This window comes from Chiloscyllium punctatum, chromosome 1, assembly GCF_047496795.1.
Source record: "Chiloscyllium punctatum isolate Juve2018m chromosome 1, sChiPun1.3, whole genome shotgun sequence".
In the NCBI taxonomy this organism is placed as follows: domain Eukaryota; kingdom Metazoa; phylum Chordata; class Chondrichthyes; order Orectolobiformes; family Hemiscylliidae; genus Chiloscyllium; species Chiloscyllium punctatum.
This window is the reverse complement of record NC_092739.1, coordinates 25,183,144-25,197,462: the sequence shown is the minus strand read 5'-3', so window position 1 is coordinate 25,197,462 and position 14,319 is coordinate 25,183,144. Positions and strand designations below refer to the sequence as shown.

The window sequence follows — 14,319 nt, the reverse complement described above, 5'->3', positions numbered from 1 at the left end:
CACTGGATGGAATTTTTAAATTTGCTGTGTTTGGATTGGGTGAGACGTTAAAAAAAACTCAACCCAAAATCTGACCTGGCACAAACCCAGCCTCTTCTGGTTCCACGGATGTGTATTTTAATGAGGCTAACTGCCTTAATACCAAAAATAATATGTATTTATTTAATACCTTTAAAGAACCCCTCCCCCTTCGGCTATTCAAATCTCCTACTCACCCTTCTGACCAACCGTCCAGCCTTTCCATTCTCCCTACCTGGCTTTTCCTATTTCCTGTTAACAGCTAGACCTGATTAGCTCCATATTCTACCCTTCAATCTTCCCACCTTGCATGCCTCCAGCCTCTGACCTCCTCTTCCAACCCTTTATCCTTCCCATTCTCCATCCTCTTCAAGCACATCCTTCCTCTTCTGCACTTCCTGGCTCTGGCCTTGTGCCATTTGGCTTCTCAATATGGTTGGCCCCTACCAGGAATAGAACTAAAATCTGTTCATCAGATACTGTCAGTAAATGTTGTAGGACCTCCAGGAAATCTGCCCTGTTTTCTGAATGCAAAACACTGACTACTTACCTGAACCGTACTTTCCCACATCTCTCCAGCCCCACTTCCTACGTGGTTTATTTTCTCAGTAAATGCTGGGAAGATAATGAACATCCGAAGAATCCAGTGGTAAACAGATTAGCCGGGGGTGGGGAGAAGCAAATATTCCCTTTTCCACTCACTAGTAATGTGCTCCCAAATACAAGAGCAGCAGAGTTTAATAATGTATTCAGAATTGGAATTTTTAAAATAGTCATGGCAACCTATGTCTTTCTTATGTGAAAGATACATCTTTTGCACTGATACTAAGCTTTAACATTATAAAGTATCTCAAGGTGTTTCATGGGAACAACTAACAAATCGAGAGATAGTACACTACGCAACTCAATGTTTAGTCAAAGTAGAAGTTTTCAAGGAAATTCTTAAAGGAGAAATACTGGGGCAGGTTTAAGATTTGTAGAATTTCAGGCCTATGCAATGAAGTTATGCCTAACAATTGTGAAGTGAATTATAGAAGGGCACTTTTGGAGTGCTATTGGACATAAAAAGTTTATGGAGGTAGGTAGGGACAGGACCAAAGAAAGATTTGAAATAATCATATAAATTTTAAAAATGAAACATTGTTAGAATGAGACCAATATAGGTTAGCATTCACAGGAATGATGGGTTAACTGGACTTGATGTGAGTTAATTCATAGAAAACCAAGTTAAAGAATTATAAAGTCATTCAGCAGAGCAACATCTCCTTCAGCCCAATTTATCCATGCCAACCAGGATTCCTAAACTGAACAGGATCCATTTTCCTCATTTTGTCCCCATATCCATCTAAACCTTTCCTGTCCACATGGCTATGCGAATGTCTTTTAATATTGTAATTGTAGACACCTCTACCATTTCCTCTGGCATATCATTCTACATATGCACCATTCTCTGCATGAAAAGGTTGTCCTTCAGGAACTTTTAAATATTTCCCCTCTCACTTAAACCTATGCCTTCCAGTTTTGGAGTCCCCTTCCTTGGCGAAAAGATCCTGGTTATTCACCTTATCTATGTCCCTCATGATTGCATACACCTCTACAAGGTCAACCCTCTACTTCAGGGAAAAAGTCCCAGCCTAACCAGCCTCTTATTATAACTTAAACATTCCAGTTTCAGCAAAATCCTTGTACATTTTTTTGCACCCTTTCCAGTTTAATAACATCTTTCTTATGGCATGGCAGTACTCCAAACGTGGCCTTACCAAAGTCTCATCCAGCTGTAATGTGATGGCCCAACTTCTATACTCGATTTTTGGATTAGCTCAAATATATGAATATTTCAGGGTGGAAAAGTTACCAGGAGAGCATTGGAATAGTCAAACCTGGAGATAGCACAGGCTTGGATGAGGGTTTCAGTAGCCTATGAGTTGACGTGATGTGGAGATGGACAAAGTTATGGAAGTTGAATAAGATCATAGAGTCATAGAGATGTACAGCATGGAAACAAACCCTTTTGTCCAACCCGTCCATGCCGACCAGGTGCCCCAACCCAATCTAGTCCCACCTGCCAGCACCCAGCCCATATCCCTCCAAACCTTTCCTATTCATATACCCATCCAAATGCCTCTTAAAATGTTGCTATTGTACCAGCCTCCACCACTTCCTCTGGCAGCCCATTCCACACATGCACCATTGGTTTCTTTTATATCTTTCCCCTCTCACCCTAAACTTATGTCCTCTAGATCTGGACTCCCCCACTCCAGGGAAAAGACCTTGTCTATTTAAGCTCATGATTTTATAAACCTCTATAAGGTCACCCCTCAGCCTCCAACGCTCCAGGGAAAACAGCCCTAGCCAATTTAACCTCTCACTACAGCTCAAATCCATCAACTCTGGCAATATCCTTGTAAATCTTTTCCGAACCCTTTCAAGTTTCACAACAATATTCTGATAGGAAGGAGACCAGAATTGCATGCAATATTCCAACAGTGGCCTAACCAATTTCCTGTACAGCCGCAACATGACCTCCCAACTCCTGTACTCAATACTCTGGCCAATAAAGGAAAGCATACCAAACGCTTTCTTCACTATCCTATCTACCTGCGACTCCGCTTTCAAGGAGCTATGAACCTGCACTCCAAGGTCTCTTTGTTCAGCAACATTCCCTAGGACCTTACTATTAAGTGTATAAATCCTGCCAAGATTTGCTTTCCCAAAATGCAGCACCTCGCATTTATCTAAACTATCTAAATTATCTAAATTAAACTCCATCTGCCACTTCTCAGCCCATTGTCCCATCTGAACAAGATCACATTGTAATCACAGGCAACCTTCTTCGCTGTTCACTACAACTCCAATTTTGGTGTCATCTGCAAACTTACTAACTGTACCTCTTATGTTCACATCCAAATCCTTGTGGCACACCACTGGCCTCCAATCTGAAAAACAACCCTCCACCACCACCTTCTGTCTCCTACTTAGAGCCAGTTCTGTATCCAAATGGTTACTTGTCCCTGTATTCCATGAGATCTAACCTTGCTAACCAGTCTGCCATGGGGAACCTTGTTGAATGCCTTACTGAAGATAATAGACAATAGACAATAGATGCAGGAGTAGGCCATTCTGCCCTTCGAGCCTGCACCGCCATTCAATATGATCATGGCTGATCATTCCTAATCAGTATCCTGTTCCAGCCTTATCTCCATACCCCTTGACTCCACTATCTTTAAGAGCTCTATCCAATTCTTTCTTAAATGAATCCAGAGACTGGGCCTCCACTGCCCTCTGGGGCAGAGCATTCCACACAGCCACCACTCTCTGGGTGAAGTAGTTTCTCCTCATCTCTGTCCTAAATGGTCTACCCCGTATTTTTAAGTTGTGTCCTCTGGTTCGGCACTCCCCCATCAACGGAAATATGTTCCCTCCTGCCAGAGTGTCCAGTCCTTTCATAATCCTATACGTTTCAATCAGATCCCCTCTCAGTCTTCTAAACTCAAGGGTATACAAGCCCAGTCGCTTCAGTCTTTCCGTGTAAGGCAATCCTGCCATTCCAGGAATTGACCTCGTGAACCTACGCTGCACTCCCTCAATAGCCAGAATGTCTTTCCTCAAATTTGGAGACCAGAACTGTACACAGTACTCCAGGTGTGGTTTCACCAGGGCCCTGTACAGCTGCAGAAGCACCTCTTTGCTTTTATACTCAATCCCTCTTGTTATGAAGGCCAGCATGCTATTAGCCTTCTTCACGACCTGCTGTACCTGCATGCTTGCCTTCATTGACTGGTGGACAAGAACACCCAGATCTCTCTGAACAGCCCCTTTACCTAATTTGATACCATTGAGGTAGTAATCTGCCTTCCTGTTCTTGCCACCAAAGTGGATAACATTTATCCACATTAAACTGCATCTGCCATGCATCTGCCCACTCACCTAACTTGTCCAGGTCACCCTGTAATCTCCTAACATCCTCATCACATTTCACCCTACCACCTAGCTTTGTGTCATCAGCAAATTTGCTAATATTATTGCTGATACCATCTTCTATATCATTTACATATATTGTAAAAAGCTGCGGTCCCTGCACGAATCCCTGCGGTACCAGCACGGATCCCTGCGGTACCCCACTGGTCACTGCCTGCCATTCCAAAATGGAGCCGTTAATCACTACCCTTTGTTTCCTATTAGCCAACCAATTCTCTATCCAATCTAGTACTTTGCCCCCAATCCCGTGCGCCCTAATTTTACTCACTAACCTCTTGTGTGGGACTTTATCAAAAGCTTTCTGAAAGTCCAGGTACACTACATCCACTGGATCTCCCTCGTCCATCTTCCGAGTTACATCCTCAAAAAATTCAAGAAGATTAGTCAAGCATGATTTCCCCTTCATAAATCCATGCTGACTCTGTCCTATCCTGTTACTATTATCCAGATGTGCCGTAATTTCATCCTTTATAATAGACTCCAGCATCTTTCCCACCACTGAGGTCAGACTAACTGGTCTATAATTTCCTGCTTTCTCCCGCCCACCCTTCTTAAAAAGTGGCACAACATTAGCCACCCTCCAATCCTCAGGAACCGACCCCGTTTCTATTGAACTCTGGAAAATAATCACCAGCGCATCCACGATTTCCCGAGCCACCTCCTTCAGTACCCTGGGATGCAGGCCATCAGGTCCCGGAGACTTATCAACCTTCAGACCTAACAGTCTCTCCAACACCAAATCCTGGCAAATAGAAATTCCCTTAAGTTCAGCTCCTTCAGCCACTGTTACCTCAGGGAGATTGCTTGTGTCTTCCCCAGTGAACACAGATCTGAAGTACCCATTTAATTCCTCTGCCATTTCTTCGTTCCCAGTAATATATTCCCCTGCTTCTGTCTTCAAGATGATCCAGGGTTTTGAAGTTGGAGAGAATAAACAGTCAGAATCTCAGCTCAGGGTCAAAAATGCCAAGGTTGTGAACGGTCCAATTCAGTCTTGACCAATTCAGAAAAGGATTCTGACATCAGCAGCTCAAAGAAGTTGTTGCTAGGCTTCTTCCAATATTGGATTGGAACTAACCCTTTTGATTCACTAAGATTTGATGATTTCCATTTTGAAGATTGTGAGAAAGTTCTCTTTGGAGAAATACTAAATTTTAAATGCATCTGTAAGAACCTGAGATGTATGGAAAATTAATTAAGTTGATTAAATGTGTCTTCAAAATTCTACAAAACACATTTTCCTGGGCTTTCTCATGAGCGAACTTCCTGCTGGAGCATAATTAATCAGCTTTGCAATACAAATGATAATGTTAAGTAGCTTGAGTTACATTCATGAGTGGTGTGTCACTTGTGTTCTTGTATTTTTAGAGGACAGAGTAAGCATCCTACGCTGGGCTGAGCTCGATATATTTGGAAACTGTTCAGATATTTACCAGTCTGATTTTTATGAAGGAATGGAATGTGCAGGTAAAGTTAAAACTTTGATCTCATTCATAAAATTTGGTGCACTCTTTAAAAGTTCTTCCGCAATCCACAATTTTTTATTCCAGATCCTGGAGTAATAGGTGCCAAGTGGTAATGGGTGAGATCTGGATCTACTTTGTTCTACTTCATTGATAGGTGCCCATAATGTCACTGATGTTAAGATTATTTGCTTGTTGAAACCACTGACTTCAGTAAATTAATTACTGGTACAATTGACATGGTCTTCTGGAATCTCTGATTCCTCTCTTGCCTCCTAATTCAGTTATTGTACATCAGCCCCAAGGAGGTTCAAGTTGCACGTCAAGACCACATCCTGGCTAAAGTGAAGCCCATGCTATTGTTTCTTTATGGCAGTAAATCACAAAGTCATCAGCTGTCAGAAAGTTACTGGCCTGCTTAGAAAGGATCCATATTAAAAAACATTTTCATCGCCATCACACCTCTCCCATAAGAACATAAGAAACCTTCCTGGTACCCACTTCAGAGAACACCACTGTTACAAACAAATAATCACTAAATATTTTTATCACGTTTCTTTTGCAACTGGCAAACATTAGCCAGGCAACACTATTATTTGCCTAAAACTGTCAAGATATTGTTGGGCTAAAATATTTGATTTTCTGAGGCCTGATTTTGAACAGTAGCAGGGTGAGATGACTAAATAGAAGCATTGTATTGCACTGTCAATCTTTACCATATCCTTTCAACTTTGTGCTGGAATGGAGTCCAATGGCCAAACACCCAGCCTAGGTATAAGCTTCCATACTTGAGTGCAAGCCTGAACTCCATTTTAGGATTCCTGACATTTATTCTTTGCTTTGCCAACATAAACATTGGGCAGGTTTTCAAGGGTGCTAAAACCATCACCTTACCACCCAACTCTGAGCTATCCCTACAATATGGTGGCAAGTTCTGAATTTGCAATGCCTGCAACTTTTTATAACAACTCACTGTCAACTGAGCTTTGTTTTCCAAGCTGATTTATTAGAATATGATGCTATCCATGTTACAGTATAGTGATATTGGCATAGGGTGGGATTAGCTGTCCCGTTTCTAGAGCCCAAATCGATGAAAGACAAAAAGTGCAGTGGTACTATGTGCTCCAGATGCAGTATTCCTAGATGTTAGCCCTGTTTGTTCCTTGCAACTTGCCCAACCAGCAACCCCTAACCTCTTGCACCCACCTCTCCAGAATGTTCGATTTCTCTCCACCCAATAAGGCCAAATCTCGTGCTTATCTTCTCAACTTCAGGAGCTAGCTTGCTCCCTGGCAGCTCAGTGTAGGGAATTTTGGTGCAGCTGGGACTTCTACAGTTACTGGCTAAAAAGATTTGCCAGCAGTTCTTGAGGGTAGGACTTTCTCCCACTGAGGGCTGGAGGTCCCACTCTCTCTTTATTCAGCCTACCCCGCAGTGAGTTCTGGACGTTCACAAGAGCTTCTTTCTGGCACATCAACTGATTGTGATTCTGGGAATGTGGTGGGGTTACAATAAGCAATCCAGCCACCCTCCTCATCCCTTTAAATATAAGGAGGCAATAGGAGTGAGACATTCAGTATAGCTAGGTAACTACCAATATATGGAAGTTGTTCTCATGTTGTGCTTACTAGTAACTTTGAATTGCTGTATTGTTCTGCTGAATAATTATTTCATTTGTTCATGCTTCATCAACAATTAATTCCTCCATTAATCTTTTTGTCTTGGGTTTTTTGTTCCAATTTTTCCACTTCACATTCTATTGAGACAACAAGGAGCTTTCCATTAACAATATTTGTTTGCACTAACTGCTGAAAGTGTGGGTTTTTGTGGTGCAATGGTAATATCCTTACTTCTGAGCCAATTTCAAGTCTCACCTACTCCAAAGATGTGTTAAAAATATGCACCTGTTGAAAGTGAATGAGGAGCACAAATGCAGAGTTTAGACGACCATCACCAAAGCACCTGCCTTACAAATGGGAAGAACCTTGTGCCCACTCCATGTCATTTTTGGCAGCAAGGGGGGATTTGGCCGAGCACAGTTCCAGTGAGGACCTTGCCACCTTCCTACCTCCACCTTGGCAGAAAAGGCCCATCAGTGGCCCATTGCCAATTGACTCCCTGATATAAGTAATTAAAGGTCAACTTAAAAATTACATCTCACCTCCACCACTATGTAAAGAACAATGGACAGGAGCATGTGGGGAGAGGTCCTGGTCATATTTGCTCATGAGCTGACAGGGAAGGTCCTCCTTGTTAAAAAGATTTCTGAGTCTGATTGAGGGACCCAGCATTGTCACTGAGAGTAACAACTTGTCCATGTTGTTAATACACTCAACCCTCTGTCTGCTATCTGGCAGCAGCAGCGACTGTCTCCTGGGTGGCACTGCCATTCATTCGAGCTATCATTCTCTCACTGACTGGTTGTTTTTGAAGGGTGGAACTTCTGCAGCAATGTTCACTGTAAAGATTTTACTTAACACTTGAAAGAATTCATGTGTTACGTCACATGTTGGCTTCATCCTGAGCTCAATCTCCACACCAAAGTGAGTAATACTCAGCTACCCTCTTCCCCAACCTACACACCGACCTCTCCTTCAAATTCTCTGCTGAATGGTCACTGCAGACTGCCTTTTGGAACATTGGTACAACTTGTCAATTGACTTTGCATTGATGTATCAGCAAGATACTGTCAGGTTCCTCATCAGTAGGACATCAGCTTATCAGGATCATATGTTTCCACTACTTAAGAGAGTCTTCCAGATTGTTTTCCTGCATAGTAAAGAGGAATGTATCACTCCTCTTCTCCTAACATATATCCATGATTGTCTTTAATACTTGATATTAGTGCAGCGGGATTGGTTTTCTTTGTAGGTGGAGGTGAGGAGCTTATTACTGGAAAGTTAGAAAAAGTAATGCAAGAGGTGCAATGGGGATTACAAGCTGCAATTTCTTCAATCAGGGGTGACAGATTTGGCCATTCCCAGTATGAAACCCATGCTTGCAGATCTGATGGTGAGATTGGAACTGATTCAGGTATTTGATCTGGCACTGGGACTAAATTTCCCATAGTGAGTGCAGTGATAATTTCATACTACTTTTCTTATTTTTCTTCAGGTTCATGTACTTTCAGTCCACAGTAGGTGTTGATCTTCCTTTGATTTTATGTCATTCAATTATTCTCTGACACCATTTTGACCATCTTTTAAATCCTGTTTGAGAAGTTTGTACTCTTGTTTATAATCTACACGCTCTTGACTCAGTTCATAGAATCACTAAGGTGGGGAAGCAGATCATTCAGCCCATCGAGTCGACATTTGCCCAACCCACTCCTCCCTCCCTCTCCCTGTAACGCTGCACTCTCATGACTAATCCACACAGCCTACACATCCCTGGACACTAGGGACAATTTAGCAAAGCTAATCCATCCAATTTGCATATATTTGGACTGTGGGTGGAAACTGGAGTACCCAGAGGAAACCTTCGCAGACATGGGGAGAACGTGCAAAAACAGTCGCCTAAGGGTAGAATCAAACCCAGGTCACTGGCACTGTGAGATAGCAGTACTAACCACTGGGGCAAGATCTTATAGTGTGACCTTAATGATACAAAATGGGCAGCACAGTGGCTCAGTGGTTAGCACTGCTGCCTCACAGCATCAGGGACCCGGGTTCAATTCCCGCCTCGGGCAACTATCAGTGTGGAGTTTGCACATTCTCCCAGTGTCTGCGTGGGTTTCCACCAGGTGCTCCGGTTTCCTCTCACAGTCCAAATATGCGCAGGTTAGGTGAATTGGCCGTGCTAAATTGCCCGTAGTGTTAGGTGGATTAGTCGAGGTAAAATGTAGGGGAATGGGTCTGGGTGGGTTGCTCTTCAGAGGGATGGTGTGGACTTGTTGGGCCAAAGGGCCTGTTTCCACACTGCAGAGAATCTCATCTTATCTAACATGAATGTTTTACAATCTGCACCGAACTTTATGCAATAAACTCAAGACTGCAAAATATGAACTTTGAATTAGGTTTGATTCTTTATCTCTTCTGTCTCTTTTATTTGGACCTCCTTTTCCTGATCTGATTGCAAAGTCAAATCTTGGACGGTATGACTACATTCTGTAGCATATAAGAAGTCACAGAAATTCACTTGCCTGGCATTTCAATAAGAGTGCTTCAAGTTCTGCACTAGATATATAGAAAAACTTCTTGTATTAAAATGAAAAGGTATTAGTCCAACAAAATTTTCTTTGTGTCGATTTTCCTAAAAACCATACTTTTTTAAGTCCAGCTGTCCATGTGGTGTTACTTTTGTAGACTTGGTTTTCTGATACAGTTCAGTGGTCTGTTAGTAATCTAAGCAATTTCATTTCACTCATAATATTGTGTTTCCTTCTTAAAACAACTTAAGCGACATGTTCTGAAAGTAACAACATACTTAAAACAACACAGCAAAAAAATTAATAACTTGGCTTTAAAATTAGATTGCTAAGTTAAATTTTATCAGAAATTGGCTGAGTCATTTTTGTGGAGTTTTGTGGACGTTTCCCTTGATGATGTTTTTGTGCTATCTTCCTGTTGTGGAAATTAAATCTACTCAACTCAAATGCTAGCAAGAGCAAAGAAAAATTTTATTACAAGCCTTTGCAAAGGGACCCTCTGCACTTGGCAAAATGCCTTATGCAAGAGGTACTTGAGCATAATTCAGATACTCATACTGTTTCTTATCACGCTCTCAAGGGCAAAGACTGGGAAAACTCAAGTTGTTATTCTCTCATCCCCTGGTCTTGGACATAACAGTTCTTTAGCTTTCACTGTGCTCGACTGTCGCAAGGTCAAGTTGAATGTTTACAAAGTTCAAACAGAGACAAGCTGGCTGCAAACCTCATCAAAGTATTGTTTACAAAGCTCAGCACAGCATTAAATGTTAGAAACGCATTCTCTTTCAAATTTGTTCATTTTCTATTACACTTCCCAAACCCACCTCACTAACCTATGCACCACATCCCTTTGGTGTCACACTCATTGTATTCTCCCACTTGTCACAGACAGAAATACTGGCCACTGCCAGAACCTCCCAGGACTTTTGATGCTGTCTTGAAAGCAGAGCTGTGCATTTGTTCAAGCGCTAGTTGTCAACTGCTGCTCTGCATGGTTTCTGTCTATTGTCCTGGACATGTTGGACTGAGGAGTCTTGGCTATCCTGATAGTAAAGGGTGCATGCAGTCACTGCCCATGGAACGTACCACTAGTGTCCAAGGTGGAGGAATAAGTGGCAAGCTGAAATCATCAGGTTACGGCCTTGACTTTCATGTTGACATTTAGTGACATCTAGCTTCTATCTGGTAGCTTGAAGAATGGGAAGCTGCATATCAGTGGGGTGAGATTAGGTAATAATGAGATGATTATTGCATGCTGATAGGTCTCTCACAAAACACAAATGAGAATCTCATCTTGCCATTCAAAACTTCATAGGAAAATAAGACTGTTGGCTCTCAACATTGACATTAGGAGATATCCAATCTCCTGTGTTTCCCCCAACTTTCTCACTATCGTCCACATTGTTCAGGGGCTACAAAGAACTGGCCTTTTGTTTTGAGGTACAGCAAAAATGGCATAGATCACCTTGAATTTTTTGTAATGCTGTTTTTACTCTGTACTGACCTTACTGCTTAAAATATTGAATCCTCGCTACAATATTGGGCATGGAATCAGGATGTTGGTTGTTAATGATCACCAGGAAAACAAAGACTTGAACTAATGCCTGGAGAACCAAGTACTTATCATCTGTTCATCTTGACACCCATGTTCTGCATGCTATCAATCAAAGTCTGCATTTGAAGATGATGCCTATCCATTACTTACACTGTACTCTACGGGATGAGAGGTTTTGTTTTGCAGCTACTTCCTCCCAGACTGTTTTACTGAGTAACTATCTTTGATGTTATATAAAGTAAAACATGATTGTAACATCGGCCCTGCTTCCTGCTACATATTTCTGGAGGCCTTTCACAGATAAGGCAGGGTTTAGATTACTTACAGTGTGGAAACAGGCTCTTCGGCCCAACAAATCCACACTGACCCTCCGAAGAACAACCCACCCAGACTCATTTCCCTACATTTACCCCTTCACCTAACACTAAAGGCAATTTAGCATGGCCAATTCACCTCACCTGCACATTTTTCGGACTGTGGGAGGAAACCGGAGAAAACCTATGCAGACGCAGGGAGAATGTGCAAACTCCACACAGACAGTCGCCTGAGGTGGGAATTGAACCCAGGTCTCTGGCGCTGTGAGGCAGCAGTGCTAACCACTGAGCCACCGTGCCACCCACATCTTTACATAAATTTGATTCTCTGGCCTCAGCTATTATTGTAGTCCTTTCATTGTAGTCTCCACCCGATCATTAGCTAAATGCTCTTAAACTGAGGGGTGAACTTTTTATGCGGGAATATTGTTTCCCAGTTTCAGTACCCATTATACTGGCCCATATTGGTGTTGTGTAGCACCCGGAGTCCACTTCCCTGTACTAATTCTAGCTGGACCTGTGATTCCTGGTGTGGCTGAATTTCTAATGGCTGGCCATCATGTTGGCCATCATCCTGGCAGTAGACCAGTATTTCTCTCTGCCAATTTGTTATTCCCAGAAGAAAAGGCCAAGAAATGCAATGAGGTTTATGCTAGCAGTGCTGTTCTCTTAATGTAGCAGTGTGCATGTGTCAGAATTTTGTTTACCACTTGTTCTGTATAAACTAACACTTGCCACTAAGTGAAATGCTATTAGTTCAGTTGTCGCCCCCTCCAGCCAGGCTAATAGACGTACGGTTACTTTGTTTATTGTTTTAGTTACAGATATTTAATGATTTGTTGGTGACATCCCACTCCCCTCCCATGCCCAAATGCCCCCACGTCTTCAACCTCATATCATGTAGGTTGACATTGCATAAATAATCTTACTTTTTATTGGGCGTGATGAACTTGAGACTTATTAAAAGCAGGGAAGCTGAGTAGTTGGGTCCCATTTGCAGCCTGAACCTTTTATATTATAATAATAGAAAGGAGAACATGCTGAAGAAATGCTGCAGGTCTGCCAGCATCTATGAAGAGAAAAACAAACTTTGAGTCTAGTAAGACTTCTTTGGAACTCTTGTTCTGAAGAAGAGTCATACTGGATTTGAAATGTTAACTTTGTAGCGCTGCTGTCAGACCTGTTGAGTTTCTCTAGCACTTCCTGCCACTATTTCAGATTTCCATCATCCACTGTATTTTGCATTTATTTCAATGATAGTGCCTTTTCCCCTTAAGATGAATGGACCCCATGTCTTTAAAACAAGGTTACTTGAAAGGTAGGAGGCTAAGGGACCAGGGTGGAGACCATATTTGATAAGGGGTAAATTAATAATAATTACTCCATCTGGTCAGGAAGCACTTTTTCACACAACTAAAAGTTGTTTTTTTTTGAGACAATTGAAATGATCAACACGGAGGTCAATAAATGTGTTCACTAATTGGTTCAAAGGATATGGTTCCGGATTAGTAGTGCTGGAAGATCACAGCAGTTCAGGCAGCATCCAAGTAGCTTCGAAATCGACGTTTCGGCTAAAAGCCCTTCATTCCTGATGAAGGGCTTTTGCCCGGAACGTCGATTTCAAAGCTACTTGGATGCTGCCTGAACTGCTGTGCTCTTCCAGCACCACTAATCCGGAATCTGGTTTCCAGCATCTGCAGTCATTGTTTTTACCTCAAAGGATATGGTGCAAAGCTGCACATGGAGAGTGTGCAGCTTTGCACATAGATCAGATATGATCTGATTGAATGATGGAACAGATCTGGGGTTGGTGGTCTACTTCATACTCTATGAAACTTCCATCTAAGACCAGGAACTTTGTATCTGGATTCTATCAGAGTTTCTGGATGTAAATTCTAATTTTTTTTAAACCTAAACTCTGAAAATGCCTTTAGAACCTTTTAGTTACATTTATTTGTATGATGGATTCTGTAACTCTACATGACCTTTTGACCTAATTCAAATGAGAAGGTAGAGGAAATCGCTAGTGACAGATCGAGGTCCAGCGTAACTAAACTCATTGTGGAAAACCAAGAGAAATTCTGCAAAATTTCCAGGACCATGGAATTATACAAAACAGAAGACCACCATTTTTCTGACATAGTTGACTTTCCTTGCTCATGTATTTTTCCCAATATTTGTTTCAAATTAATGTTGAATGTGTGAATTAGCAGTTAGTCATGTTTAATTCTGTGCTTAATTCTTCCTGCAATTCCTAAAGTTATTGAACAAAGTTACATTCCTAATTTTGGCACCACAAAAGGTTTCAGTTATTTTTATCATTATTCAAAATGAGATTAATTTGAAACAGTATCAGTGATTCTTTCAAACTTGAAGATCACCATCTAATGGTCATTCTTCTTTCCTTGGGCAGGAAAAATGGATGGAACAGTTGACGCATGCAAAGGTGATTCTGGGGGTCCACTAGTCTGTACTGATGAAAGAAATGAAGTCTACGTGTGGGGTTTAGTTAGCTGGGGTGAAGAATGTGGGAAATATGGACGTCCTGGTGTGTATACAAAGGTGTCTCATTACTTTGAGTGGATTAGCAGTCATGTTGGTCGAGCTCTTATTAGTAAATACAATGTCTGAATGTTCAACATCTTTTTCATTCGCACCAAATGTATTTGGTATAACTCATTTTCATTATGAAATTTTAAACATTATAATTACATTGAATGTTCAAATATAATTTACCACGAATAATCCTGTGTTATCAGGAAGCAAGTTAACAGAAATGATTGGGAACCAGAGGTGGATTTGACCTGTTGCTTTGTAAACTTCTTTACTAACAATAAAGACATG

The 14,319-nt window shown here is 41.6% G+C and overlaps 1 protein-coding gene across 1 annotated transcript in view; it reads left to right on the top strand.

Moving 5' to 3' along the window:
- The window catches only part of cfi (complement factor I), a 75,407-nt gene extending 61,088 nt beyond the window's left edge, over positions 1–14,319 (top strand). The window contains exons 16-17 of the mRNA XM_072580632.1: positions 5,365–5,463; positions 13,889–14,319. Of these exons, the coding sequence (XP_072436733.1) occupies positions 5,365–5,463; positions 13,889–14,106 (317 nt within the window). The 3' untranslated portion in view covers positions 14,107–14,319. The remainder of the gene's footprint in view (positions 1–5,364; positions 5,464–13,888) is intronic.